This window comes from Pyrgilauda ruficollis, unplaced genomic scaffold (assembly GCF_017590135.1).
Source record: "Pyrgilauda ruficollis isolate IOZ18807 unplaced genomic scaffold, ASM1759013v1 scaffold33, whole genome shotgun sequence".
NCBI classification, from domain to species: Eukaryota; Metazoa; Chordata; class Aves; order Passeriformes; family Passeridae; genus Pyrgilauda; species Pyrgilauda ruficollis.
The window spans coordinates 6407523-6435082 of NW_024524711.1; the positions used below are offsets into that span (position 1 = coordinate 6407523).

The following is a 27560-nucleotide window of genomic DNA, read 5'->3' on the forward strand; positions in this document are numbered from 1 at the left end:
ATTTCAGTCAGCACATCAGATGAAGAGAAAAAAGTGGGTTGAAGCTCTGAGCAAGAGAATGAATGGTTAGAAAAGCCCACAGTCTTTCAGATTTTCTTTGATTATTATGTCTGTGACTGCATCAAAAACAAATTTGACATTCTGAGTGTCTGTGGCACAGGTCAAGTGACAATATATCTCTTTATCTTGTTTCCTTATGTTCAAGTCTAGAAATTGTTTCTTGATGTAGTTTGCAGCATCTTCAAATGTATTTTGTCCTAGTGGAAAGAAAAGTAAAAGAAAAAGAAGACACATTTTAACTGGTACTTCCTCACAACTGCAAAAAGAGAAGAAATAATGTTTTCTGTCTTTTTCCCCCTTTTCTTTCTACTTGAATTAACTTCATACTTTAGGTATGAAAATTTTGTATCTAAACGCTTTCTTCTCTGTAAATTTCTGACACAGCCTTATATATATTCTCTTGCATCAGCTGGGAACATCTGGGTTTTTTTTTATTTCCAGTAGACACTACTGTGACATACAAGAAAAGACAGACTACACTTATGGAATGAGTTCTTAAAATAGGAGCAAAAATTTTGGATTCAGTTGAGATGTGTGTGTGAGTGATAAGATACTGACTTGTACTGAAATATTGGCTGAGTCCATCACAGCCATCTGAAACTTAAATTCTCATCTCCTTCTACCCGCAATGGACAAAAATAAGCAATTCCAGGGAGAGAAATGAACCCACCCTAGGATAAACATGGTGAGTAGGTGAGATGAGTTGAATTCTGGCTGTGTCTGTCTCATACCACTCTTTGATGAGGACACTCTTAGGTAAGAGGTTTACTATTTAAAGACATATATAGGTGACATGATTCAAAGTCTCAGTGTTAGATTCATGGCCTACACAAAACATCCGAATGTGCTTTCTCCTGAACACTCCAAACTTACCATTGTACTCAGGAAAGCAGATATTCAGGTGAACTTTTGTTATTTTCTCTTGAAAGAGGTCTTTTTTGTTTAGGAACAGCACAATGGAAGTGGCTGCAAAGCACTTATGGTTGCAGATGCTGTTGAACAGATGAAGGCTTTCATGCATTCTGTTCTGTTGAGGTGCAAAAGGTAAACATGAGACTGAAAAATCTCTTCACCATTCATCATTTTTACTGAGATGTTCTTTACTGGAAAGAACCAGTACAGTGTAATAGCCTTTAAATGGTTCTCAGAGAATGGGAATGTACCATCAGAGAGTACATTAAAACTTAAAAGCAAAAAGGGTTGTTTGTCTGTTCTGACTCACCACTTCTTTATCTTCCACCAGAACCATGTCATAGGCACTGAGTGCAGCACAGAATATGATGCAAGTAACTCCTTCAAAGCAGTGAATCCACTTTTTTCTCTCTGATCGTTGTCCACCCACATCAAACATCCTTTGCAGAAAAAAAACATATATACAATGTAAAGCACGCATAAGGATGTAACCATGCTTTTAATGCACGGAGTTCAAATGGAGATGAATGACAAATACCCAGCTTTTCCAAATATTGGTCTGTTTCTACCCCAAAGGGTCAAGGAGTGCTGTGTGTTGTTACTCATGGCTTTGTAGTGGGTATAATATGAAATAAAAAGGCTTAAATGCCTGCGTGTAGGATTAATACTCAGTACTTATGTGTGGTACTTGGTGTTCACAGAATCACAAGATTGGAAGAGACCTTAAAGATCATCAAGTCCAACCCATGCCCTAACACTTCAACTAAACCATGGCATGGGATGCCATATCCAGTCTTTTTTTAAACCCATCCAGGGATGGTGACTCTACCACCTCCCCAGGCAAGCCATTCCAGAACTTTATCAACCTTCCTGTAAAAAACTTTTTCCTAATATCCAGCCTATATTTCCCTAACTTTTTCCTAATATCCAACCTATATTTCCCTTGATGCAGCCTAAGACTGTGTCCTCTCATTCTGTCAGTCGCTGCCTGGAGAAAGAGACCAACCCCACCTGACCACAGCCACCTTTGAGGGAGTTGTAGAGAGTGATAAGGTCACCTCTGGGTCTCCTTTTCTCCAGGCTGAACACCCCCAGCTCCCTCAGTCATTCCTCACAGGGTTTGTGTTCCAAGCCCCTCACCAGCCTCGTAGCCTCCTCTGGATGCGCTCCAGCGTCTCAATGTCCTTCCCAACCTGAGAGGCTCGGCAAAGGAAGTGTTGAGGAAGTGGGGCTCAGTGCAGCACTGAGACTTGCAGGCCAGGTTTTATTTAGGGCAGAGTTCTGAGACATCGATAGAAGACCCTCAAATTCAGTATCATTTATCACTTCGTGGCTTTTCCTGCAGTGAACTGACATATTGACCGATAAGACATAGGACTGAAGGCCAGTCACACATTGCCCCTGGCTGTGTATAAATAGGTGTTGCCATCGGCTCACTGCCCTGGAGTGATCACTGAGCTCATTGCATAATCTGCACCCCACATGTGGAGGGTCTCTTCACCTTCATCAGCTGCTCTTAAGCAGCAAATTCCTAGAGAGCAGAAATCCCTTCCTTTGTACAGTGGAAATGGTAGGAATTGTCCTTCCCTGCAACAATTTCCTTCCACCTTTGCCAGGAATTGCTACTACCTTTGGGTAGTGTCATATGAGCTTCATATGGACTCTCTGTGGGACCCAGAGGCATCTGGGCACACCTAGCTGGGGCTTACTTAGGGTCCTTAGCCCTAGCTTCCAAAACTCCCACTCACATTTGCAGTTCTTCAGATGAGGGCTAGGGCTTTCTTTTCACTGTTTTTCTGAAACAAAAGATGCCAAACTTGAAGATTTTTCAAGTGCATTAGAAAACAGGGAAAGCATAAATAATCAAATTTAGCCTGCCCTTAGGTTTTCTGTTTCCTAGTGTGCAAGATGAGTTTTCCCTGTGCCCCCTGTTGTTGAATTTAATGCTGTAAAACCTAATCCCCTGTTGGATTACCCCTTCCTTCAAGAATATGCTTTAGATCTCTGGGTCCTGCAGTATCTGAAAATTAAACAATTCTTATAGCAACAAATATAATGGGATTCAGTAAGAAACAATCATGTCAGTAGTAAACAGAGCAAGAATAATTTGTTACTGAAACATTTTTTTTTGCAGTATCTTAATCCTTTGTTTCCTTCACCATCAGCAGTGTAGTTGATGTTAAAAAAAAGTTATTTTTTATAATTTTTCATTCTTCTTAGGAAAAATTAAAACCCTTTCCAGTGCTCATAATTGTTTCTGCAGCTGAGGAGTAATAATTTTTTTTTTTTTTCTGGAACATTTAATATTTTTTTCTTTTATTGGTTGTCAATAAAAGTGAATTATTTTGGAAATCAGGAAGTTGTTGTGGAGCAAGATTTTGATAATAGTAATTACATTCTTCCAAGCATATCTTCACTGAGTTCAGAAGGTCTACTGAAGAGTGCAGTCAGCACTATCTTGACTTTTGTCTCTGATTAGTACTCAAAAGTCACCTATAATTACATGCCTTTCTTGATTTGTGGTGTATGACTCTGAAATCAGGGTTATGGCAGGAAAACAAATAATAAAATCTACAAAATTTAATCTTCAGGAAAGTTTTGTTTCAGTATACATAATCATGTGAATCAGTATTCACTTCCTGGGAACTTTTAGCATACAGCTATTTGAATATTCGTGAGAAGTCAGTTGAAAAGGACAAGACCAAGACCAGAGGCAATGCTTAGGGACAGTTTTTGTTGTACTAACCTTAGTTTGCTTCTCTTTTCTCAGCCCAGAAGTTAACACACTCACATGTTAAACCAAAGTCCCTCCATAAATGGTAGAAAATGAGGTGATCTTGTTTTACCAAGATAGTCAAAGTTAGTCTAGATATCTCTATATTTTCCCAGAATTGCTCTTGAAAAACTGAGCTGCAGATACAGAATTAGCTATATATTCCTTCACTGATGCACAAAGAGAGGTCTGAAGATTAAAATAAATCTTGCCTGATTTCAGCCAAACTCTTCTTAGCACACCAATAGAGAGGACACTAGAATAGGACCCATGCAGACCAGATCTCCTTTGAAAAACATTTAAATATGTTCTGAGCTTTAAGTCAACATTAGTGAAATAAATTGAAGAGCACATGGAAGCTAAATTGCACTAAACCAGCAAAGTAACCACTAAGCAAGGAGCAAATAAAAATCAATGTTTTCTGTGCAACTGTAATTTAGTTCCTGGGAGAAGTACTGGGATTTAGACTTTTACTGCATAGATACAAAACATTTTCTGTCTCATTCAGTTCAGTAAAGGGACAAGTGTTTAGTAAATTAGGCATCTGTTCATGGGTTTTTTGTTTCCATTCATGGCTTGTGACCTGAAGCCCCATCAGTACATCAGCCAAAACTCACTCTGAACGTGCAAGTGTTCCTCTCTATAGATGTTTCTGTGGTATTTATCAAACTTGGTGCAGAGACATCAGGATCCTCCTGCTGTTTTGCATTGCTATTGCATGGCAATACAAAGTAGCAGTACCTGGCTGGTTAGGGATTTATAGTTATTGTTCTGCACCCCTTTAGCAGCTCAAACCCCTCAGACTCCTTTGTAGTGATTTTACCTAATATTACTCAACTGCCTGAAGCCACCAATGAATTTACTCTCAAAACTCTACTGTGATGTACAGCAGAGGGTAAAAACTGTGGGGTTTGTGTTTGTGGTGGCTTTAAGAGCCTTCCTGTTTTTTGCAGACTAAATTTTGTAAACTAAAATTTTCAGACTAAATTCTGTAATCTGAATTCCCAGTTGAGCTGCATTTCAGCTAGACCCAAACACTAATGCTGATATTCTCATATCAGGGCTGATAGCATCCGTGTCAATGAGGATTTCCCTCTGGTGGTTTCTTCCTCCACCCTGAACTGATTTCTTACACGAACTGTGATTGCAACTAAAGGCATTCAAATTTCCAATGTACAAAGCTGGATATCCATTAATCAGAGAAAAAGAAGATGATGTCCATGACATTGCACTGTAGCATTTGTGGGCAAATCATTAATTTTCATGAGTGACCAGATTATTGATAGATGATAATTATTTATTTGTAAGACATCTACTTCAGGATCTCATTTTGTATGTGCAATCTCTGTTGTGTTAAAGGATCTGTGCGGTAGCATAGATGGTTTGGGGAATGCTTAATTGGCACATGAGGAGAAAGAAAGAAGCCAAATGAAAAATGTAAAAGTTGTAATCCTCATGCTTTATAAATCTGTCTGTCTCTACAGGCAGTTTCTTGTCTAGACTGCATTCCTCAATATGCACCCCAGCATTTAAATTGAGAATTAAATGCATTTCAGTCCACAGAGAAAAGCACTACAGAACTCTGAAATGATAATAATTCATTCAAATCCATTTTCATGTGCAATTAGATGTTTTTAATTGGTTCACCAAGCATAACTAGAACTCAAATATCTGAAAATGCAAAATATTTCAGTCAAATTTCTCAGAGGCATTATTTTCAAAAAAATTTTTTCTGAACATTTTGGTTTTTGTCTTAAATGAGCATGAAGATATGCTTGATAATGCTGAAATTCCCAATGGGACAAATTTTTTTGCCAACTGTAGTGCATTCCTGTGCTAAAAGCAGTTATAGTTATTTCCATTCTCAAAAGAAGTGTGAAAGGTTGAGAGTGTGTGCAAATTGGTAGGCATCAAATGTTTTTTTGCATGCTCTTAAGGACATTTAAGTAGGCAAATTTCATAAATGGCACAATTATTCAAATGGCAGGATATAACTAAAGCTTTTTAAACATTTACATATGTAAAAATGCCCTTTTAGAACCTACTATTCTGCGACCCGTTTGTAATGGTCCATTATATGCTCAAAGTTGGAGTACTGATAATAAAATATCTTGCTTTTTCAAGGGTGTAAAAATGTTGAATAGGACTAGATTCAATGATAACACAACAATATCACCTGTTAAAAGTCAATACCTGTGAAAGAAAATACTTAAGAAAAATAAAACCCAAGAAAACTGTAAAATATTGCTTTCATACCTGAAATTTAAATCCTTGAAAGAAAACTGAGTCTCTATAATCCCAGTTGTCTGCACTCGGGAGTGCAGGACATCTTGCTCAGTAGGGACATAGTCTGGCATTGCCAACCTGTCCAAATCATTGAGGTAACTAGGGAGAGTAAGAAAGAAAAGGTGGTTGGTAAATTCAAAAAGTGAAATGGCCATTACATAATCACTCCACACTGAGCCTCTTTTAAATATGTTATGCATATTTTAATACAGTACTGTTGGTTTTATACAACTGTGTTGCACAATTCAGAGCCTTTTTTTTTTTCCTTGTACATAGAAGTGTAATTCAATTGCACATGATAAACATCTTTCTGAGATTTGCAGCTAAGGAAAATCCTTATTTTCCTTAGAGATGCTTGAAAACCATCGTGTCAGCAAAGTGGTTTTGGCCATTTTCTCTCAGCAGGTGGGAATTGCTACCTCAGGGCAAGAACCACAAGCATCCTGCGGAGGCAGATGCACAAGGAATCACCTCAGCCTGTCAGATGGGTTGCAGTATTTTCCTTCCTAAGTTAAAGGGAGGGCATAATATTTTGGAGGAATTCACTTTTAAGGGCTGTTTTCCATGTAGACCTCTCAATTTACAAGAAGGTACATGGTGATTTTAAAAATATATATTTTCTAGTGGAAACCAAAAGCTTCAATGAAGCTGAGGATCCCCTGGGTTAGCATTCCTAAGAGCCCTTGAAAAACTGTGGATTATCTGCTTTTACTTCTGGTCTACAGAGATAAAATCGACATTATATGACAACCCAAACCACAACTTTGAAGGATGTTTTTGTCCAACACTTCTCCAGCCTCTTATAGGGGCAGACAACTTTCTTTAAATGGCTGGGCAGAGCCTCTGAATCCTACTGGCTGATCTGGGAGTCTGTGCAGAGGGATTATGAGTTGACAAAAGGAAAAGAAAAAGGTGATGCCTGAGTAACTTCCTGCATTTTAGCTACTAATATTCAAATAAAGACCAAAGCCAAAAGCAAGAAGCCACACAATAGCTGAAGCGTTTTTAGTGTTCAGTTGGCACTTTCCTATTTGCAACCTCATGTCTCTGGCAAACAAACACGGTGTCTCTAATGGCTGTTATGCTCCATGACTTCTTTTTTTCCTTTCTACACTAAGTCTGCCCAGCAAGAAGTTCTGCTGCTCAGTTTAACCAGAATCTTCTAAAAAGAAACCTCACTGATCATCATCCTTGTGTGCAATATTGAATAGATCTGTAATTAAAAAAATAAAGAGAAGGATAAAATGCAATAAAATAAAATAAAAATTTTAAAAAGTTAGACTCTTTTGTTTGGATATTTCCAAGTAATGTTTGGAAATGGGATTTTCTTATTTTAAGTTGAATAAACTGTATCCATTCTGCAAGGGGTGTTGAATCTAATCTGAGTAATTCAATATTTTCCCATTATTTGAGGCCAGGAAACAATCTGTTGGGGAAAGGAAAAAAAGGCAATATAGCTCTGTTTCTTTCTGACTAGGGCCTGAGGCAAACTCATCTGAGCTCGCCTTTGTGGAAGGCAGAAACAAAAGGCGTTTTGATATTTATAAAACATGTAAGCACTAAAATAAACATTGAATATAAAATAAAGTTCTGATAGTTCTTAGCCACAAATGCTTAAATTCAATTTAACACAGCCAATTGTAATTGCATAAAAAATTTAGACCAAGTCAATTGTCTAGTTAAAGGAGCAGGAGGCAATTTCAGGCTCCTCCTAGAGCCGTAGGCAGCTCCAAGGGGAAACTGCAGACTATCTCCTCACTGGGAAAGGAGGGAATGGAGCTGGTGGGTCAGTAAATGCTGATCTTTCCTTGGCTTGGATGAGGTGACAGGAATCCTACCCCGAGAGGAAAATGACTGAGCTAGTAAGATGCACCATGTATTGCTGGCAGCTGTACAATGACATGTAAAGCCAGAATTTATAACCTCAATCTTTCCACTTCCATACCCATCATTCCATTTTAAGACAGAAATAGTTCCAGGTGAGTCTAAGGTAGAAATTCCAGCCAAATTTGACAAAGAGGGAATTTTTCTATTATTCAGAAGAAGTCTTTTTTTTTTTTTTTTTCAATTAAAACACACCAAGGAAAAGCAGTGATCAAACTTCATTAGCATGAATTAATAATGAAAAATCTCAGCGAACATAACATCCAAAAGTCAGAGTTTACACAGCATTAATCAAGATTCTGTGTAGGAGCTGGTTCCAAGGCACTGAGAAACAGGGTTTGGGGTTTAAAATAAATTGAACTGCAGTATTAGATGGTTGATTGTGGCTGACTTTGAACTGATCATTAGAAGTCCAGCAGTAAGGACAAACATTAAATTGATTTTAATGATTCAGAGCCAAAGGCTAGAAATTTAGAAGCATCAGGTACCAAAAGATGAAGGCAGAGAAGCAGCATTTTCAAGAAATTAGCAGAAATGTTCAAGCAGATGAAAAACATCTCACTGTAGCTGTTTTTAATGTAAGTCTAGAAATAAATAATGACTACACAATCTATATTAACCTCCTTAAATCTGTATTAACCTCCTTAAATACTGAAACCTATTTCAAGTTAAAACAGGACACAAACATTAACACTGAAATGGAATTAATTTAGGTTCTTCTATCTTCTTTGTAGACAACAAAGCTTATTTGCCTGGCAGAGGGTACACAGAAGAGTGTTAGCTGGTAAACAGGGTTTAAATTTTGTTTTAAATTTAAGAGGTAATTTTCCTTTTACTTATTAGGACTAGTTTGTTTGAGCTTTTAGTGGAAATGGCAGTGGAACCTATCAGAAAGGGTTTTGTAGAAAAAAATTGCTCTGTACCATCCTTATAAAAATACAATACTGCTGTAAAATACTGTCAAATCAGGCACAAATCAACATAAGCAGTGTTTTCTTTGTTTAGGACTCTTGCAAAAGATCCTTATTCTTGTTTGGAAGATATAAAAAGATGAAGAATTGTTAATATTTTCTCTGCATGTTCCCTGCACTATATCTACAATTATTGAACTACAGATGACTTCCCCTGAAGTCCAACATGCAGCCATGCCTTTCTTTTCCTGCCTTGACGAAGGGACACCCAGCATCTTGGAAGGCTTCACCCTGCAGGTGCCCTCAGCCGGCAGGAGGAGCTCCAGGAGTGGGGAAGCCTCCACCTCCAGGTCTCCGGAGATGGATCTCAGCTGGAGCAAACCTCTGCCCTGGGTCTGGCATCAGACTTGAGCACTCTGGAAAGACTCTGACCCAGTGACACCTCCCTCCATGGCGTGTACAGGCTGCGTGAGAAGGCAGCCAAGCAGGACTGGAGCCAAGCAGGACTGGAGCCAAGCAGGACTGGAGCCAAGCCAGAGGCTCCTGAAAAGTCTGAAGTCACTGATACAGCTGAGGTAAGAGATGTGCCCCAGCTGGATGGCGATCCTTTGTGGGGGTCGGGTTGAGCAGCCCTGGTCAGCCCCCTGCTTTTCTCTCTGGCACCTCCAGGGCTCAGAAAGGGACCTGGGCTGTCAGGCTGGAGAGCAGCTGCAGCACCACTGGTTCAGCAGGGGTGGTAATGGCCCAGGGAGCACCTGCTTATGCAGCAGGGTTAGTTTAGAGGAAAGTTTTTATCGTTTCCTCCAGACTTATTTAACATCTTGCAACATATTCAAAGTATCACTCTAGGTAAAACCTAAGCTGTTTCAAGTCATCTTTCCCTCATTTTGTCAATCTTTAAAATACTCAGAGGGAGACTACACTTTTTTTTTTTTTTTTTTTGTAACCATTCAAATAAACCCACAGAAAAAAAAAATTGTTTCTGAAACCTTGTTTTCACTTCTTTCCTCCGGTTAAATATTTCTGATATATCATAAACTTTAGCAACCCCCTCATTTTTCCAGGACAACGAGCAATGGTTTCCACAGGCTGTTCTGCAAGGGGGACAGAAACTGTAGCAGCAGAAGCCAGCTGTTGAGCAGCTGGTGTCACCTACTATGCCGCCGAGTCGCTGAGCTGGTACTCGGCCGCCCTCGCGAAGCAGGCCTGGGTGCCGCCGTCGCGCCACAGCTGCTTGATGAGCTCAACCAGCTCAGAAGACATGCTGCCATCCTCCAGAGCTGTTGCCATGGCACACAGCTTCTTTTCATCTTCCTAAAGAGAAATTTCAGTAAATATTTTGCAAGCGTGCTGTGCCCCTTCACCTTGTTGAAGACGAGCTGGGTTTATAATGAGTCAAAAGGGCAAAATTTCTCATTTTCACTGGTTTTTCCAGGTTGCTATACTTGCCTATGCATGTAAACATCTTTTTACAGGCTCACTTCCCTTTAGGTAGTGCCAAGGTTAGGCTGAAATTGTGATACACAGAGTTTTCATCTTTTATTGTTTTGTTTTGATATGAGGGTTCAGTTTCATCTTGCCATAGGCATTCACAAATAGTCCAACTTGGATGGAAGGCTTTATATTAAGAGAGTAATAGGGTATCAAAATTAAATTTAAAAGGACATTTAAATTTGAAACATATTATAACTATATCAATGCAGAAATCTATATCTAAAGGTGGTTTTGAATGTATTTTTACAGCTTTTGACCCCAGTAAGAAATATGACAAAGGGATTATAACTTGTGAATGCATTTCCCATATGTGGAGAAGAAGAAACCTGTACAGAATAAAATCCCAAATATTTTAAATATATTATTCTGTAATTTCTTCCTTTTGTAGTAAAATAAAAAAAATATTTTAATCTATTTAATTAAAAATATTTCTTTTCAGTAGTTAACAGCTTAAGAATTTACTGTAAATAAAGAGCATGATTAAAATAGTCATTTGATACACTGCCACAGCAAGGGATAATTATAAAATATAACTCCTTCTTAGTCATAGAAGTAGACAACTCAAGTGACTTGCAGTCAATGGTTGCAAAAGCATAAATGGATTCTGACAGACACTGTTTTGGCAGGGAGTATGTTTTATTCAAAACCAGGAAGCATCTTCACAAAATTTTTTAACAAATTTATTTTAGGAATGTGCTATATCTTTATGTCTCATGAGGACTGCAGTTTGTGGAAAATTTATAAAAGTCAGAGACATATCAAAAATTAAACACTGCATTTTTTTTTATGAAAGAGAAATTGAGTAGGCATAGGAAAAAAAAAACAACAAAAAAAAGAAAAACTGAGTAGGCATGGAAGAAAAAAAACAAAACCAAGAAATAACCACTAGAAAATTGCCTGCACTGGAAAGAGGGAGGAGGACAGCAGGATAATAGCCCTTCTACATCAAACAGCACCAGCTCCATTTACACCCCCATCCCCTCCTGCAGTGCTGGGATCAGCAGAAGCGAGTCACTCTCTCGTGTGTGCCCCGCATTTGTCTCCAGGGCGCACACTTGTTCAGCAGAAAGATAAGAGCTGGAACGTTTTCTGCTTCAAGATATGGCATATCACAGAATGATTACAGCTATCCACCTACTAGGCTGGATTTGTAGGTTGAGTGACCTACAGTAAGAAGCCTTGAACTCTGAGTGTCTAGATGTAAAGGGTAAATGTTCATTGCTTATTATGCAAAAGTGGACAAGTGTGGATTTTTGTGCTTATATAATTGTCCTGGTAATAAGAAAAATTAGAAGTACAGGTAAAATATCCTGGGGTGACTTTATGATGTTTGTGTCCCCATTCATCTATTTAGCCCAGAAATAAGTTTTGCACCTTTAAGGCTGGTTCTGAGAGAGAAGGGGAGAGAGAAGTGCAGCGTTTGTTATCAGAAACTGCACCTGCTCCTCCACATTCCCGCTCCTGGACTGTGTTGCCTGTGGATGGACAGACAGCGGGACAGAGCTCTCCTCTGCTTTTAGTTAGTTTTTAGCTAGCTGAGGCAGAGAAGTTCCCTGACCTGGGGTTTTTCTTTTTCTTTACACCTGTTTAAACCTGCTCTGGACTGAAAACCCAGAAGAGCACCAGCAGCTCACACCTGTGGCCCACTGGGCTGGGTCTGGGCCACAGCATTTCCCATTGCTGGGTAGACTGGTAACAGAGTGGGTGAGCTGAGCTACAGCCCACCAAGGGGACTTTCCGAGTTTGCCATCTCTGCAGAGCAGCAAGAGCTTTTATCATTTGATATTGTTAATTTTTTTTTTGTGCTGGTGAATGCTTTGCCTGTTAAATAAACAGGTTTTTTCCACTTTTCTCCAAGGAAATATTTTCCTGAACCATTTGGGGGAGAGGCTGCTTGAATCTACTTTCTAGAGGAACCCCTTCAGAGGTTCTCTCCCAAATTTGCCCTAAACCAGGACAATAATAAAGGAAGATAGCAGCAGATTGAACTTATCACATTAGAACACTGATTTGTACAATTTTTTGTTTCTCTCTGGCATTTACAAAGACTTCAGAAGATTTTCACACTAAAATAGATTGGAATCATGTTTTAGAGAGAAAAATTATCTCACTCCCCTGAAAAGATGTTGTTTAAATTAAGTGTTAAGGCCTTTTCCATACCGGTAAGATGTATTTGCAGGCAGACCTGGAACATGGATAAGCACGTTGCTTTTGGGACCAAGATAATCCCAGTCCTTGAACTAGATGACTTTGAACAGCTAAATCTGGACCAGAACGCACAGCAAAAACAAAGTCCAGCTGAAATCACAGCTTATATCAAAACAACTAAAGCTTATCAATTGCTCATGATTTTGTGGGAAATGTAAGCTGTTTTTGGAGGTTTTTGGAAGAAAAGGCAATGTTTAGTGGCAATTCAAATAAATGTAACAGAAATTTCTATTTTCTCTAGAAATCACATCCACGTTGCTCTTCTGTCATTCTGGGGGAAAAGAAGACAGACACTGCAAGCATTCTATACAATTGTATTAAACTGTGATTTTAGAAGCCTTTTCTGCAGTGACAGCAAGAGTGAGCTGACTGTGCTGTAAATGATAAGCTTACAAAAGTTGTGTTTTCTGCGTTTGGCTATGTATGATGCTAAGAAATGGACTGGGCTATTTTACAAGTTCTCCCTGCTGTGAAGTCCTTTGAAAAGGGTATCTGTGAAACTGGCAGGGAGTAAGCCTGTACAGATACCTCAGGAAATTTGTCAGGGTTGAGAAAAGAGACTGAAATACTGGGGCACAGGGAGAAAGTATCTCAGTAACAGGTGGTGAAGTCTGCACCACATGGTGGGGATCATGGGCTGAGCCAGGCAGGACTTGTGGCCAGTGCTGCAAGGTCCAGCTGTAGCCATGGCTCGGGCCATGCAGCGTGGTTGGTGGCTCCTTATGCAGTACAGCACATTGACATTGCCCTGTTTTCTGGGTGCTGCTTTTGGGCCTTGTTACATTTGTTTGAATGACCTGCATTTGTAGAAAATATTTAATTTCTATTTTGTCAAATGCCAGTATGAGCTCTAGTAACCTCTGAAGATTTTGTTTATCATTTTCTAGGTCAAAGTACCACATGTCATTATAATGCAATGTAGACTTCTGGAACAAGTAAAGCTCTTTCAGATAAGCAGATGTTACTCCCTCCAAGATAAACCTCTAGGGATTAAGCAGAATTTGTCAAAACTTGAATCAACTGATATTCTGACAGGCATTTGAGAAATTCTCAGCAAGATCTGTATTACAGGCTAAAAGACTAAATAATTGCACAGAGAAGAAAAGTTTTCCCTTTATTTCTTTCCTTGGAAATTCAGCGTGATTGACTGAAGATTGCAGGTCTTCTTCCTGTGGCTTTGCCTCCATCTGCCTGTGCAGAGGATTTTTGACTGTGTCAGGAGTGTTGGACCCCACTTCGCTGTGGTGCCAGTGTGTCAGTAGTGCATCCACACAGCAGGGAGGTCTCTGTTCCAGCAGCAATGACAGACTGAAATGCTCCCAACATGTCTACATAACCTCTCCTTACATGGCTGAACCCCAAGGTTTGGTCATAAAAGGAAAATATTTTTTACATTTCTCAATAGCAATAAATAAATGACTAAGCAGCTAATAAAAGGTTCTGTTTGATGGGGGTTTTTTTCCTTTTCCTTTTTCTGTTTTTTTTTTTTTTTTATGTCTTTGCAACTTGAATGTTTCTTTTGTATCAATCAAAATGGGAGTTTGTGCAAAAGTTAGGCATCAGTTTTGAGAAAATAAAAATAAGTGAGGACATTTTGTCACCTGTAACTCAAATGGAACTCAGTTTCCACTGTCATAAAGGAAATACTGGATCCTTCTTGTTCTACTAGTCTCTACTATTGTATTACAAAAAAAAAAAAAAGTGTTTCGATAGCTATTTCAAGAGAAAGTGTGTCATACTCACAATTCTCTCAGGGTTTTCATAACTGATTCCTAACTTAGTCATTGCTTTCACAATGGCCAGGATAGACTGCACTGCGTTACTGTAAATGATAGGTCTGAACTCCATGCGTTCCTCGTAGGTGAAGCCGTCTTTATGGATGATTCTGGTGAAAAAAAACAAAAAAAAAATTAAAAAAAAAACCAACAAAACAACAAAAGGCTTATGGGATACATTAAAAAAAAAAAATTAGACAAATTAGACCAGGCTAGATTAGATCTATTATTGTAGTCAATGTGAGAAAGAATTGAATCCATCTGGCCCTTGGAAAAGCATTTTTCAATGGCTGACCTGCCTATTCTGCTAGAACAGGAAAACAGCAGTTTTTGTCTTTGTGAGGTTAGTTGTCTGCACCCAGTTTGAGTGAATAGATGCTGTTTTTTCTGCTTGGGGGTTAATCTAAAACAAAGTAGGAGTCTAGAACAAGAGCCAGACCCATCCCTGGAGATATAGGTCAAGACACATTTCTGTACTTAGATCCCAAATATTTTACTATTGGAAACTACAGTATTAGTCATGGTCTGTCACTGCTTGTTCAGTCATTCTGATTTTTTTCCAGAATCTTACCTAGATAGAAAAATTAATGTTTCAGCACTGGGAGGCACTTATCAAGAAAACAAGAAAAAAAAGATAATATTTCTTTATGCATCAGCTACAGTTTCTAGTTATAACAAGGTCTTATTATCTTCAGGCTTTGGAGAATTAAATTTTACTCCATAGGGTAAAGAGCCTTAGTAATCAATTTCAGTAATCTTTCTGACAGAGGAATTAGAATTTCATAATCCTCCTTGACTGGAGAATGGCATGTGGTTAAAGTTCTCCAAATCAGTGTCACAGCTCAGAGACTTCTTTTTCCATGAGTTGTGAAAAAGAATGAAGTCTTCACCCACTATGGCCTGGCGTGCTCTCAATGAACAGACATGGAACTGCTTTGACTGCTGGAACCAAGGCTCTATTCTTCCTCACCTCAGCTGGTCAGAGACGAAGGCTATTAAATACAGAATTTCTGGGCTGTGGGGTTTTGTGTTTTACCCCATCTTGCCTGAGATACACTCTGGAGAGAGCTACCTAAGTAGCCAAGTCGGCCATGACTGAACAAGTTATAAAACAATTCACTCGTATACACACATACACACACACAAAACCCAGATGACAACTGATGTGTCTTAACAGCTCTCTGATTTATGGGTGTCAGAAAACTCAAAAGTTACATTCCTGTGCTGGTAGGAATAGCATCTGTAGGAAAAAAAAAAATCTCTTAAAATGTTTTTCCAATCACTTGATCAGACAACTTCATGAACTCTCTTTTGAAGCCATGCCATTTTGTTTGGTTTTCTTTTGATTGCTATTTTCATAATGAATTTGAATGAATTTTGCAAGATTCAAAAGAGTCCTATTGAACTTGTGAGAAAGAAAAAACAAAGTCTCATGGAGCAGAGACCCTCCCCATTTTATGGATGCAATCTTCTGAGGTTTTTATTCACAAAAGCAGGACTTCTCATCAGATGGGTGGCTTTGATTCAGTCTCAACAGGTGTGATGAGTTACCAAATATTTTGCTTCCTGCTTTTCAGTCACTGAATTATTTGTAGAAACTTTATACTGCTAAATAAGAGCACAGGACAGAGATATGCAACTTGGTTTTAAAAAAACTAGATTGCACACTGGTAATTATGCAGTTAGAAGCACAGAACTCCAGAGATGGTTTGGTTTTTTTTTAGTAGCTCTCATAACCATCCTCATCTTTTTATGCTGCAAGGGCCTTGCAGCATATCTGTATTTTGAGTATCAGAAGATATTTTTTAAAGCTTAGTGGATGGTTATAACTTTGATTAAGACTAAAAAAAAATGTGATTTAGTAAGTAGAAAATTAATTATAAAATTACTATGATTTTGCTGCCAACTATTTTCAGCAAAATTATTTCTTTTGTAAACATCTATCAGTGTTCTTTAGAAAATGTTATGCTTTATTTTAAAAAATTAACTAATATTGGGAGCTTTAACTGAAAAAAATCCTTTAAAATCCTTGGTTGTAACAGAAAGATGACACTTTATATGAAAAAATACAATTTTTGTGAACATTCGTCCTGTAAAATAATTAATATTTGTGATCAATTTGACAGGTCATAAATGTACAAGTCTTTATATATAACTCTCAGTTTTGCAGTGTTCTCCCCTTTCTCCATGCTATTAAAGCTTATCAGCGTTCCCAAAGTGTTCCGTTCAGAGGAACATCTTCAATCTCCTCCTGCTTGGGGAAACTTTGAGCACAACACACCTCAATGGCTTGCTGTGCAGGGAGGGTCTCCTGCATGGAACTCAAACCAGAAATAAATTTATCTACTATTTAACTGGGGGAAAAAAGTTAGCAAAGTATTTAGTGGATGGTTCTGAATCTGCTTTATTACAAAATGAGTTGCTTAAATAGTAGAAATTTGTTCTTATGACCTAATATTTTTTACTTAACTCTTTAAAATGCATTGTTGAAGATAATAAATAGGTATTGGTGAAGATAATAAATAGGTAGGGGAACTTTAGTTCAGAATAGTATCACTCATTTCCTGAAAAGTTTGCTTGACTTTTGCACAGGAAGAGATTGGTGCTTACAAAGTGCAATCAAATCTAAACAGCTGCAATTCCTGTGTAATTTTTTCTGTATTTGGACAGGTTTAGAAATCAGACCTGGACCTCTCTATGAAAATAAGAATAGACACAACAGCAATATTTTATCAGGTTGTGCAGTAAAGGAGCATTTGCAATCAGTGCAAGTATGGTCCCTTGAACTTTGGTGGATTATTAATTTAAACCAGATACATAATTAGCATTTTGGTTGCCCTTAAAAGAAAAAAGTGTATGAATTTAGTTATAACCTGTTTTACTATATATAAAAATATTGTCAAACTAAATTGTAAATCAGCACACACATGTAGAGAGATTCAACCTTCCTCTGAAGCTAAGGAAAGTGAAGTTCCTGACTTCCATCTGTGAGGGACCCTGTGCACTTTGAACAAACAGCTATCTATTGCTATTCTTGCAATAGATTTATTATGCACTTACAATATCTCTGTAACCAGATTAGAACAGGGATTTCTGCACAACAGCTTGTACAGCCTGGTTTGTTTTTTTTTTTTCCAGATTGATTAGTGTATGAAAAATTTTTGTGTTGATAATTTTCTTACTAAAAGCAGTTCTTACATCAGTCCCTACCGATGGTATTGTGGGTAACAGCTGCTCACTGTGCAGGCTGGTGGCTAAATGTGTTATCTCCTGGCCTGTGGGAGACATTTTTAACCTCAGCAGGAGCTCTGAAGACTGAGAATGATCTTCAGAGGCCATTTTGGGGGGAAAAAACAAATGAAACAAAAAAAAAAACCAAAGAAAAAATAACCTTACTCCCTCCAAAAAAACCCAGGAAGAAACCCTTCTCAGTTCCATGGTACAATGAGAATATTTTGATATTTACTCTTGAAATACAGTGAAATAAAATGAAATTAATAGGAGAGATGATTTACACCAAGTGTAATTAAACTGTGGAACTACTTGCTGTAGAATGCTGTGGATGCTGTTAGTTTACATTGGCTCAACAAAAGATTTAGGAGTAGACATGAGGGCTGCTATAGGGACAGAGTGATGCTGTCTCCAGCTCAGGATGGTTTCCAAGCCACAGATCATCAGATACTGCCAGGGTATCCAGCACAAGTGTGTTGGCTTGGCTGCTCTGATGATTTGCAAACATCCTTCACTGGCATCTGCTGGAGACAGGGCCTGCCAGGTGGTTCAGCTATCACTGCTTGTCTCTTACAGTCATATTTCCACTGCAGCAACTCCCACCGAAGCCAAGGAAGCAGATTCCCTGGTCTCCATCCATGGGCCCAGTGCATGATTTGGACATTCAGATTTGACTACCAATCCACCTGTGTGTCTCAGGCACTTGGTGATTTTCTTTACAGGGTGTTTGAATGCAAACCTGATTTGAATGATATTTCTTTGCATTTTATTCAAATAAGCATAAATATTGTAATAAGACTTTAGTGAGACAGCTTATACTACAAATACCAAATTCAACAGCTGATATGCATATTCAGATACTTACTTCATTTGCTTTACAATAGTGCTCTTTCCTGACTCTCCAGCACCTGCAGAAGGGGAATGTTGAGAAGATATGATTGATAGATGAATAAGAAGTAAGTATTAAAAATAACTCTCTGGAACACAGAATTTTCTATCTATGAAGTAAAGTGCAGATGTCTTAGTTTCTCATTGTATTAAGTATGAACCCTTCCTAATGTCCATTTAGATTTAAAAAGAACAAAGTGTGGGTTAAAGTATTGATACTGAAGGAAAGAGACACTTGAAAAGAAGTGAATATTCAGTCAATTAAAGAAAATTACACAATTTTTAGTTAGCAAGTAAATAAAATATGGATAATATTTTGATTTCATCTCTGGCAGATGGGCAGGGAAACATGAACAAAGTACAGCCTGTGGTAGTGTCCCATTATTACCTGATTTGTAGCTGCTCTTTTAATTTGTATTATGATCTTTTGTAAGCCAAGTGAGCCAGGTCCATGCCCTTTAGCCATCTTCTGTGAGCAACTGGAAAACCAGAGTGTAAAGATTTATATACGGTCTAGCTCATGATGCAGAGGCAGCATATGAGCAAAAGTCTTGACACTGTTTTTTTGTTCCTCTGCCATGTAGTCTTCTGCCATGGAGTACTGTGACTGGAAGTGGGAAACCTGCAGAGCAGTCCACCGGTTCCAGCTTGGGAATGATTCTGCAGGAAAACCCCACAGATGCTGAGGAGGTGCAGGGATTTGCCTACACAGCCAGTACAAGAACTGGGGCATAGGTTTGGCCAGATTATGTACTGCTAATTTGCCCTCTTATCTCATGGAAAGTGAGTAATCACAATGCAAAGTGTTTCCATTGCAAATCAACAGAAGTGACTATCATCTTCGGACAGTGAGAGTGATAAGGGTTGGCAAGAGCTGGCAAAAAAGAGATGGCTTTTGAAAGCACCTGAAGAGAAGATTTAACTTAGTGAATCCCTGGGACAGGGTTCATAAATTAGAGAATATGCTGGTCCTCATGAGACCCCTCAAGAATTACACCCTGTGCCTGAGAGCATTGTCCAAACATTTCTTGAACTCTGCAGGCTGGTGCTGTGACCACTGCCCTGGGGAGCTGTTCCAGTGCCCAGCCACGGTCAGGGTGAAGATATCCAACCTAAACCTCCCCTGACACAACCTCATGCTCTTTGTTTAAGTCCTGCCACTGATCTTGAAGTGATCAGTACCTGACTGTCTGTTTCCCCTCAGGAGGATGTTGATGACTGCAGTGAGATCTCCCCTCAGTCTCCACTTCTCCAGGCTGAACAGATCTCAACTGCTCCTCACAATGATTTCTCTCCTGACCCTTCACCATCCATCCTCATGGCCCTCCTTTGGATGCTCTTTAACAACTTAATGACTTTTTATATTGTGCTGCCCAAAACTGCACACAGGGCTCAAGGTGACAAATATTCTTCATATTTTGAAGAAACTGAAATATTCATCGCCAGAATTTGTGCTCTGTTTCCTAGCTGCTGATGCTGTGCCTGAATCCCCCAGGACAGAGCTGGCCCTCCTGGCTGCCAGGGCACTGCTGGCTCATGTTCAGGTTTCCACTGACCAGGACCCCCAGATCCCTTTCCCCAGCAATGCTTTCCAGCCTCTCATTCTCCAGTCTAAGCACAGAACCAGGGCTGCCCCATCCCAGGTGCTGAACCCAGCACTTTCCCTGGCTGAATTTCATGTGGTTGGTGAGTGCCCATCTCTCTAATTTGCTGAGATTTCTCTGCAGGGCCTCTCTGCCCGAGAGGGAATTGACAGCTCATCCAAATTTAGTTTTGTTGAGACACTTCCTTAGTATTCCTTCAAGCCCTGCACCCAAGTCATTGAAGGTGATGCTGAAGAGAACCAGGCTGAGGATGGAGCCCGGTGGGACCCCAGCAGTGACAGGTCCCCAGCCTGATGTCCCCCACTCTCTGTAACCTTTATGCCTGGCCCAGGAGCCAGCTGCTCCCCCATCGTGTAACTCAGTTATCCAGCTGTGAGCTGGATGTTTTATCTCTTGTTAGAGAAAATATCAAAAGCTCTGCTGAAGTACAAAAATATTCATCACATCTCTTGGTAGATTACCTTGTCCCTCATGGTATGGTGTCAAATACATCTGACAAAACCAAAATCCGAGGCCTTGGTTAAAAAACCAAGGACTTCTCAGTAAATAGAACAAACTGATTACTGACTTTTCAAACACATTCTGTAAAGGTAACAGTACTCAAATGACAGGGATTAATATACTCAAATGAATCACAAGAGACAGCAAACCATACTCAAAGCATTTTCTGAAATCCATGATGTAAATCGTAGAAAGTGCAAGAGAAAAACAAGCCCATGCAAAGTGGGCTGATGCTGCCATCTGCCACAGTTTGGAAAAAATGCAAATTTGTTGTAGGTCATTTATTATCCTTTCAGTGACCTTATGAAGAACTTGGTAAAGCCCTGTCTGCAAGGTAGTGTTTATTACACTTTTTGTAGGGAAAAGAGGAGTCTGTACAGAGAATTCATACATTCACCTCATGGAAAGATGTCAGGAAACATAACATAGGAATTAACTTCTCTTCCAGATCCGAGAGACACTGTTAAAATACAGTGAGAGATGTAATTTCTATATTTTGGATACAATTTTCTACCTCTGCTCATCTTTAATTTATGACCCAAATAATGTTTTTATCTAAACAGCAGGTGACTTTCAGACTTTGGTTTCACCATGGAGTATCATCTTAGTTGTAGCAGCATTTTCACCCCCAGAATTGGGTCAGGAATAATTTTATTTACACCTGCTTTTTTAATTCCTTCCCTTCACCATGTAGCCTCCTTCTTTGGCCAGTCTCTGGTATGGAAAACCAGGGTTAGGGCTGCATTTCCACCTGCTGCAGTGGATTTCTTCTTGCAGAAATAGGGGGAAAAGTGCATCACAAAAGACCTAGAGTGATTACACAGGGAGCTGAAGGCATCTGCTTCAAGCCTAGATTTTCTGAATCATAGACAAGAATTTAGGACAGTCTTATCCTGAAGCTCAGAAAGAACTTAATTAGAGTTTTGAGAAACTCAGTCAGCTCTGAAGATTTGTAACTCCACCTGACAGGCATCACCATGTTTTAGTCATCACCTTATTTTTGTCATCACCATATTTTGTATTTTGACTTTTTAAAGATCTAGCTTAAATTTACTCCTCATTTCAGTCTCCATTCATTTGACATGGATAACTGCACAGAGAATACTGGCACTGTTCCTGGGAGCTGAAAGATGTCCCCACTGCTGGTAACACTGACACTTCTTCCCAGAGATCACCTCTACCACGCCTCAGGGCATGCCACATTCAGTGAGGTACTGAACTCTGGCAGGCTGTAACCTGCTTCTCTTCTTACTTTGGGTACTCCAGAACCGCATCCCACCATGTCCCAAGCCTGCCATGGTTCTGGGCATCCTGGGACTGAAGAGCAGTCATGCAGCAAGGCTGCAAAGGAGCTGTCCCCCAGCAGCCTGACACAAATCTCCCTCCTGCTCTGGGAGTGCTCAGCCTCTTCCCTGCAGGACACTATGGCATGTAGACAGAGCAGAAATAGAGAAAAAAAAAAAAAAAGGAAGGTGTTTTGAAACCCAGTGAGACTCTCACAAATTCAAGGGGAAACAGAACCCAGGCCTTCAGCTGTGATTTGACATTTTTGTTTTTCTATGCAGAATTTGTTTGAATAGTTGTGGAGAGTTCAAGCTTTCAAGATTAGCATCTGCTGACACACTGACGAAGGTTTCTCCATATTAAGGGGCTTTTGTGTCTTAGATAAAGAATTATTATCTCTTTACAGTTGTTATTCCTGTGGAAGGAAAGGTTTAGTTTAGAAAACTTTCCAGAATTAAACACAGGGAAATAAAAAGTCTTGCTGAATAGTTTGTTTAAAACCTGTCAGAAAACCCACTGACAATGACATAAAACAGCAAATATTCAAAGAAAATATTCAAATAAGAAAAATATTCAATTAAAAAAAGAAAATATTCAAATAAAATCAGAAAATGTTTCACACCCCTGCATGATCTTTACGTGTGCCATTCAGAAGTCTGGATATTATGAACTAGAATGGAAATCATATCTTGGTCCTCTTATGAGACTCAACAAACTTATATGAGAGAAAGAAACTCAAGAAAAAGAAATCCAAGATCTAACACTCTTGAGAGAAAATAACATCATTAAATACTGCCCTACTCTCCAAAAAAGCAAATCAGTATATTTCCATCACTGGGATTGCTGGGCTGTCTTTGTGCCCAAGCCCTATATTTTCAGACTAGGTAGTAATAACAGGAAATTAAGCTTCAGTACTACAGTGACTGTTTCATTTAACTGGTGTTAAGAATCTATACTAAAAATTTCTACATTCAGATGACTTACCAGAGGCCTCTTATAGTCAGTGGAGAGAAATATTTGCTACAAAAACTAAACTAAACAGCTTCAATTTCTGCTCCCCTAAAGCAGATGTTTAAATTAAATTGTGTGAGTCGTGCCCCAAAAGGTGAGGTGAGGATGACCAGTTCTTTTGAGGGTGGCTTTTGTCCTGACACTGAAAACTGTAGACAATGAGACATGGAGTACTGCTTTGAAAATAACTAAGTAAAAAATTTAATGATTGTTTAAACTGAAGCTAAGTTCTTATTTCTGTGGAACATCACTGTGAGCATCAACTATTTTGGCCATGTTTGGAATGTGTGCTGCACTTTGCACACCTATAAATTGAAAGCTGGCATCCCACAAAGAGAATGCAAACTACAGGTGATGTGGCAGGCCAGATACAGCCCTAATACAAAGGAAATAAAACTTCACCTTGGAGTTTGTTCCAGACTCATAAAACAACCTGATCTTTTTGAAGTATAAATACGTAGAGACCAGATTCATGGACATGTTGGGGGAAGGGATGGCTTTGGCAGCATGGGAGCGTCTAGAAAAGAGGATTTAATGCTCTTTGCTCCTGGCCAGCTTGTGAGGAACGTCAGAACATGACATAATTTCCCTCCTCCCCCAGTTTATAAGTGCATACCATATAAACTGTAAATCACCTCAACCCAGTTTGTGTGTTTGTCTAGGTCATAGAACTTGACATAAACAAACATAGTGCCTTTTTTCTGAATATAATTTCTGTTTTTTGTAAAGGGATCTACTGGCTGTAGAGACACCGCACCAGATTTTAAATAATCCTTTCAGAAAGGAGTCAGAATATACTGCTTTTTTTACATTTTAGGTGTAAGGAAAAAAGTGATTACACTGAAAAGTTTATGACATACATCTTTGTTTTTTCTGAGTATTTTCTACCAATGCATTTTCTATTGCAAAAAGAAACTAGGACATCTGGTCTGGAGTATAAAGGCAACATAAAGTCTGGCTGAACAGAAAGCTAGGACTAGGTAGGACTAGGTGGGCTTGAGCAAAGCTGTCCTTGATTTATGAACTCTAAATTTGGTATCATTTCTGATATCACTTCAGAGGTGTGGAAAGATAACAGGTACAAATCTGAACATGGTAGATCTAATCCTTTTCTATCTGGCCATTTCACACAGCCCCTGTGGAAGGATATGGTGCCTATTCTGCACATTGCTTCAGCATCTCTGGCTCCGGATGTTCAAGACACTCTCCCTGGTGGTGCAATAGGCTCCAGATACACAATTTATTCACCTCTCATTTTTTTAAGAAGAAGAAAATTTAGGTTATTAAGCATATTTTTTTTTCTCTCTTCAATATGTTTTTTATGAAGACTTTCTGATCTGTTGTTCAGGAGAAAAAAAGCCTTCCAAAACATTACCGCTGAAAAATTTGAATTTTTATCATGTGTGATCTGAGTAAAGGAAGATATTGTAAAAATCCATAAAGAAGTATTTCAGATCCAAATGATCATCTTGTCTCATGAAAAGAGTGCTTGTGTAGCTACTGAAACTGAACTATGTTCAGGTTTGAATATAGCTGGAAATGAACATAACAGAAGTTTTTTTCCGTGTAGCTTGCATTGAATTTTGAAGTATTTTACTAAAAGTATCTCAAGGCTGCTGTCAATAGTGTCAGAAGAAGACTGATTATATACATTAGGAAACATTTAAAACTTAAGTCCTTAATACTAAATACATACATATGTTCAGTTGGGGGGGTAAATTTACTTGGTGTCCTGCTCTAAATCAGCCTTCAGTAATACTGTAAGGGCATAAAAGCTTGAAGATAAAACTGCTTAAGTTATAAATTCCTCTTCATCTGGAAAATTCCTCTTTATCCTATACATTTCTCTTAAAGGATTTCTTACTTTTTCCTCATGGCTAAAGTTGGATACGATCAAAGACAGGATGCTGAATTAGATGGATCCTGGCTCTAACTCAGTGTCCCAATTTCTTTTTGCAACAATAGATATAAATTACTTTAAATTTATGGAATTTTAAATGAAAATATTTTTTTGACTGACTGAAGCTTTCCTCATTAGGAGCAATATTTTATATTACTGTGGTACAGAAACTCATATTATTCTTAACTGGACTGAAAAGCTTTGTAAGCCACAATCCAAATACTGATGTTACATCTAGAGTATCAAACTTCTGCTTTCCTATTATTATTTGAGAAACCTGCATGTTCTTCTCTTATTTACTTTTGAATAATAATTGTTGGATTTTTAGCAGGTATAAATAGGCCTTTTTCATAAGATACAAAACAACAGAGTTGATTTACTTTATCTAATCTAGGCTTGTCTGAATAAATGTCAGTTTAAAACCATTTTCAAGAACTGCAATTACAAGAAAGGCAAAAAGAGAAACACTCCAATGATCAAAGATTGTTTTTCTATTCATTGGGAGAAACCACTGTTAACTTTTACAGGAGGCTGTTAGAAGAAAAATATTAGGACAGTGGTGGTGTTCATGTGCTCTCAGATATTTCTTGTAAACTGCGCAGCACCATGGGAAAAAAATAATAAAGCTGTATCAAGAAAAAGAATGTATTTTCTTTTGCCATCACAGCCTCTTTCTGCTATTAAATTGATCATAGTGGGGATTAAAAGTAGTAGTTTTTGAGAATATTTGTCTGTATTCATATGAGTACTTTTCATTCCACACTCCATTATACATCAAAAAAAAAAAAAAGCCATTGTAAATCTCTTTCTGCTTCTTTAAAAAATGGAATGAAACGCTTTGGAAGATAAACAATATCAATATATTGCGACACATGTGGATTTTTATTTAACCCTTTATCTAGCTTAATCTTCCTGCAAATGAATGCATATAGATCTGTGAAAAAAAGAGATGAGTGTGCTGTGTTCTCTGTAAGTTTGTAACATGACATTTATTCTAACAGCAAGTTCTCATTTCTCAAACATGTTCGAAGTAAAGGATTTATAACATTTAAAATTGAATACATGCAGTGACACAGCCATTTCCAGCCTATTCCTTGTGACTTCATGAGTCAGAACCAGAAAATATTTTAAACATATATTACAGAATTGTCTTCAAATAAAATAGTGAGAGGTGAGAAATTCACAGTACTAAAATGTAAATACAGAGAAAAACAACCCCTCAATGGAAAAGCATTATGAGCAATTTTTATTCTATTTACCTAACAGTAGTAGTTTGACTGTCCTGGCTTCCCTCTCTGCATCTTCCTGGAGTTTCTTTTCCAGTTCTCTGGATCTCCTGGCCGAGTCCTTGCTCTCTGAACTGGCTCCACTGCCCATCTTGAGATGTTAAAAATTCTCTTTATGCAGCTGATTTACTTCTTATCAGACCAGTTGCTTTCATTCAGAAGGACAACCATCAGGGCTCAAAGAAAATTTTAAAATCCCATTGGACCTCTCTGGTCAGCCTTCAAATCAAATGGTCCTTTTTCACCTGTCACATGACCTGGAGTTGCTGTAGTCAAGCATTTACATAGGAACACAAAAACGAAGTGTTATGATGTCATAGAATTAAAGTAATCCATTCAATATCAAACCAAGGTATGCATAGATCTCCCTTCTTGTTCAGGGAGGTTTTGTCACATACTCAAAAAAAATGTGCAAAATTTCTTGAAACAAGATTGGAAATAACTATAGAGTAACATTTTCATCTTGTGAAGCAGTATGCATGCCCTGAAGCAAAAACCCCCGCATTTACAATTTTTGGTTTTCATCTTTCTCAGTGGTCATAGCTCTAAATATATGTATCCTATATTTTCAAATGACAGAATTTGAATTTACATAGTAAAGACATTTTTGATCTATTATTTTGAGTTATTATTTTTGATTTATTAACTAGCATGTGGAATGTTTGCTGCATTTTCATATTATGGCAAGTACATTTGTTTTCTTGGAGTGGCAAAGAACACCTTACAGTAATTTGTAATATCTTTGTAATAATTTTGTGCAGACATTCCTTGAGTAATGTCAGAGTCTTTGCAATTGTTAATGCTAAAAAAAAAATGTTAATAATTGCTAATAAAAATAATTTTATTAGCAGTTATCAGTTTTGGCTGAAAGCACTACACCTTTTCTTATGTAAGAAAGGACACGGGTCAGATTCTCCTCACAGATATAATACTTTCATCTTAGTTTCTTCATAGTGCAGTAGTATTATAGAAATGTTTTATGTGATATGATGGAAATATTACTTGGCCTGTGGTGTCAGCAGTATATTGAGAAAATATATCTACTGTAATAGTGTGGCAGTGAAAAAGTGTAGAATTACTGTCAGAACTAAAATACAAAAAATACATTTTCTTTGCCCTTTCTCTTCAGATTAAGGATTTAAGTTAAATAAATCCCACCAGAGGGAAAGACTATAATTCATTCTAGAATTATACTTATTCACTTTATAAAGTATTTTGGTTATATAAAAAGCATAAATGTGAAATGATATTACAATTCTCCAATTATTCACTAACACTAGTAACAATGTTCTAACTTCAGAGTATGTAAATATATGAGATTCAGCATGAAAATAATGTTTAAGGGCAAAATAAGCATGCAGGTTGTTTTCATTTATGTTAGAAGTATTTTTAGGTCAGAAGATAGGTGAGGAAGAAAGAGACAGAGGCAAACTCATCCCTTCCTAGAGAAAAGAAACTTCCCCACAGCAGAGGTGTGTGGACCCCAGAGGCAACAGGAAGGCAACTGCTGCTGGGTGGGGAAGATGAGAGTGAGCAGAATAAACATCACCAG

At 38.3% G+C, this 27560-nt stretch overlaps 1 protein-coding gene across 1 annotated transcript; it reads right to left on the bottom strand.

Annotated features, from left to right (window-relative positions):
• On the bottom strand, positions 1-26099 carry LOC121357394 (guanine nucleotide-binding protein G(t) subunit alpha-3-like). Its single transcript, XM_041474624.1, has 8 exons — positions 25982-26099; positions 18400-18442; positions 14272-14413; positions 9983-10140; positions 6002-6130; positions 1283-1412; positions 934-1087; positions 1-257 (listed from the first exon to the last, which is right to left on the bottom strand). The coding sequence occupies exons 1-8, from the start codon at positions 26097-26099 to the stop codon at positions 67-69; spliced, it is 1065 nt and encodes a 354-aa protein (XP_041330558.1). The 3' UTR covers positions 1-66.
• Positions 26100-27560: the final 1461 nt, after the last annotated feature.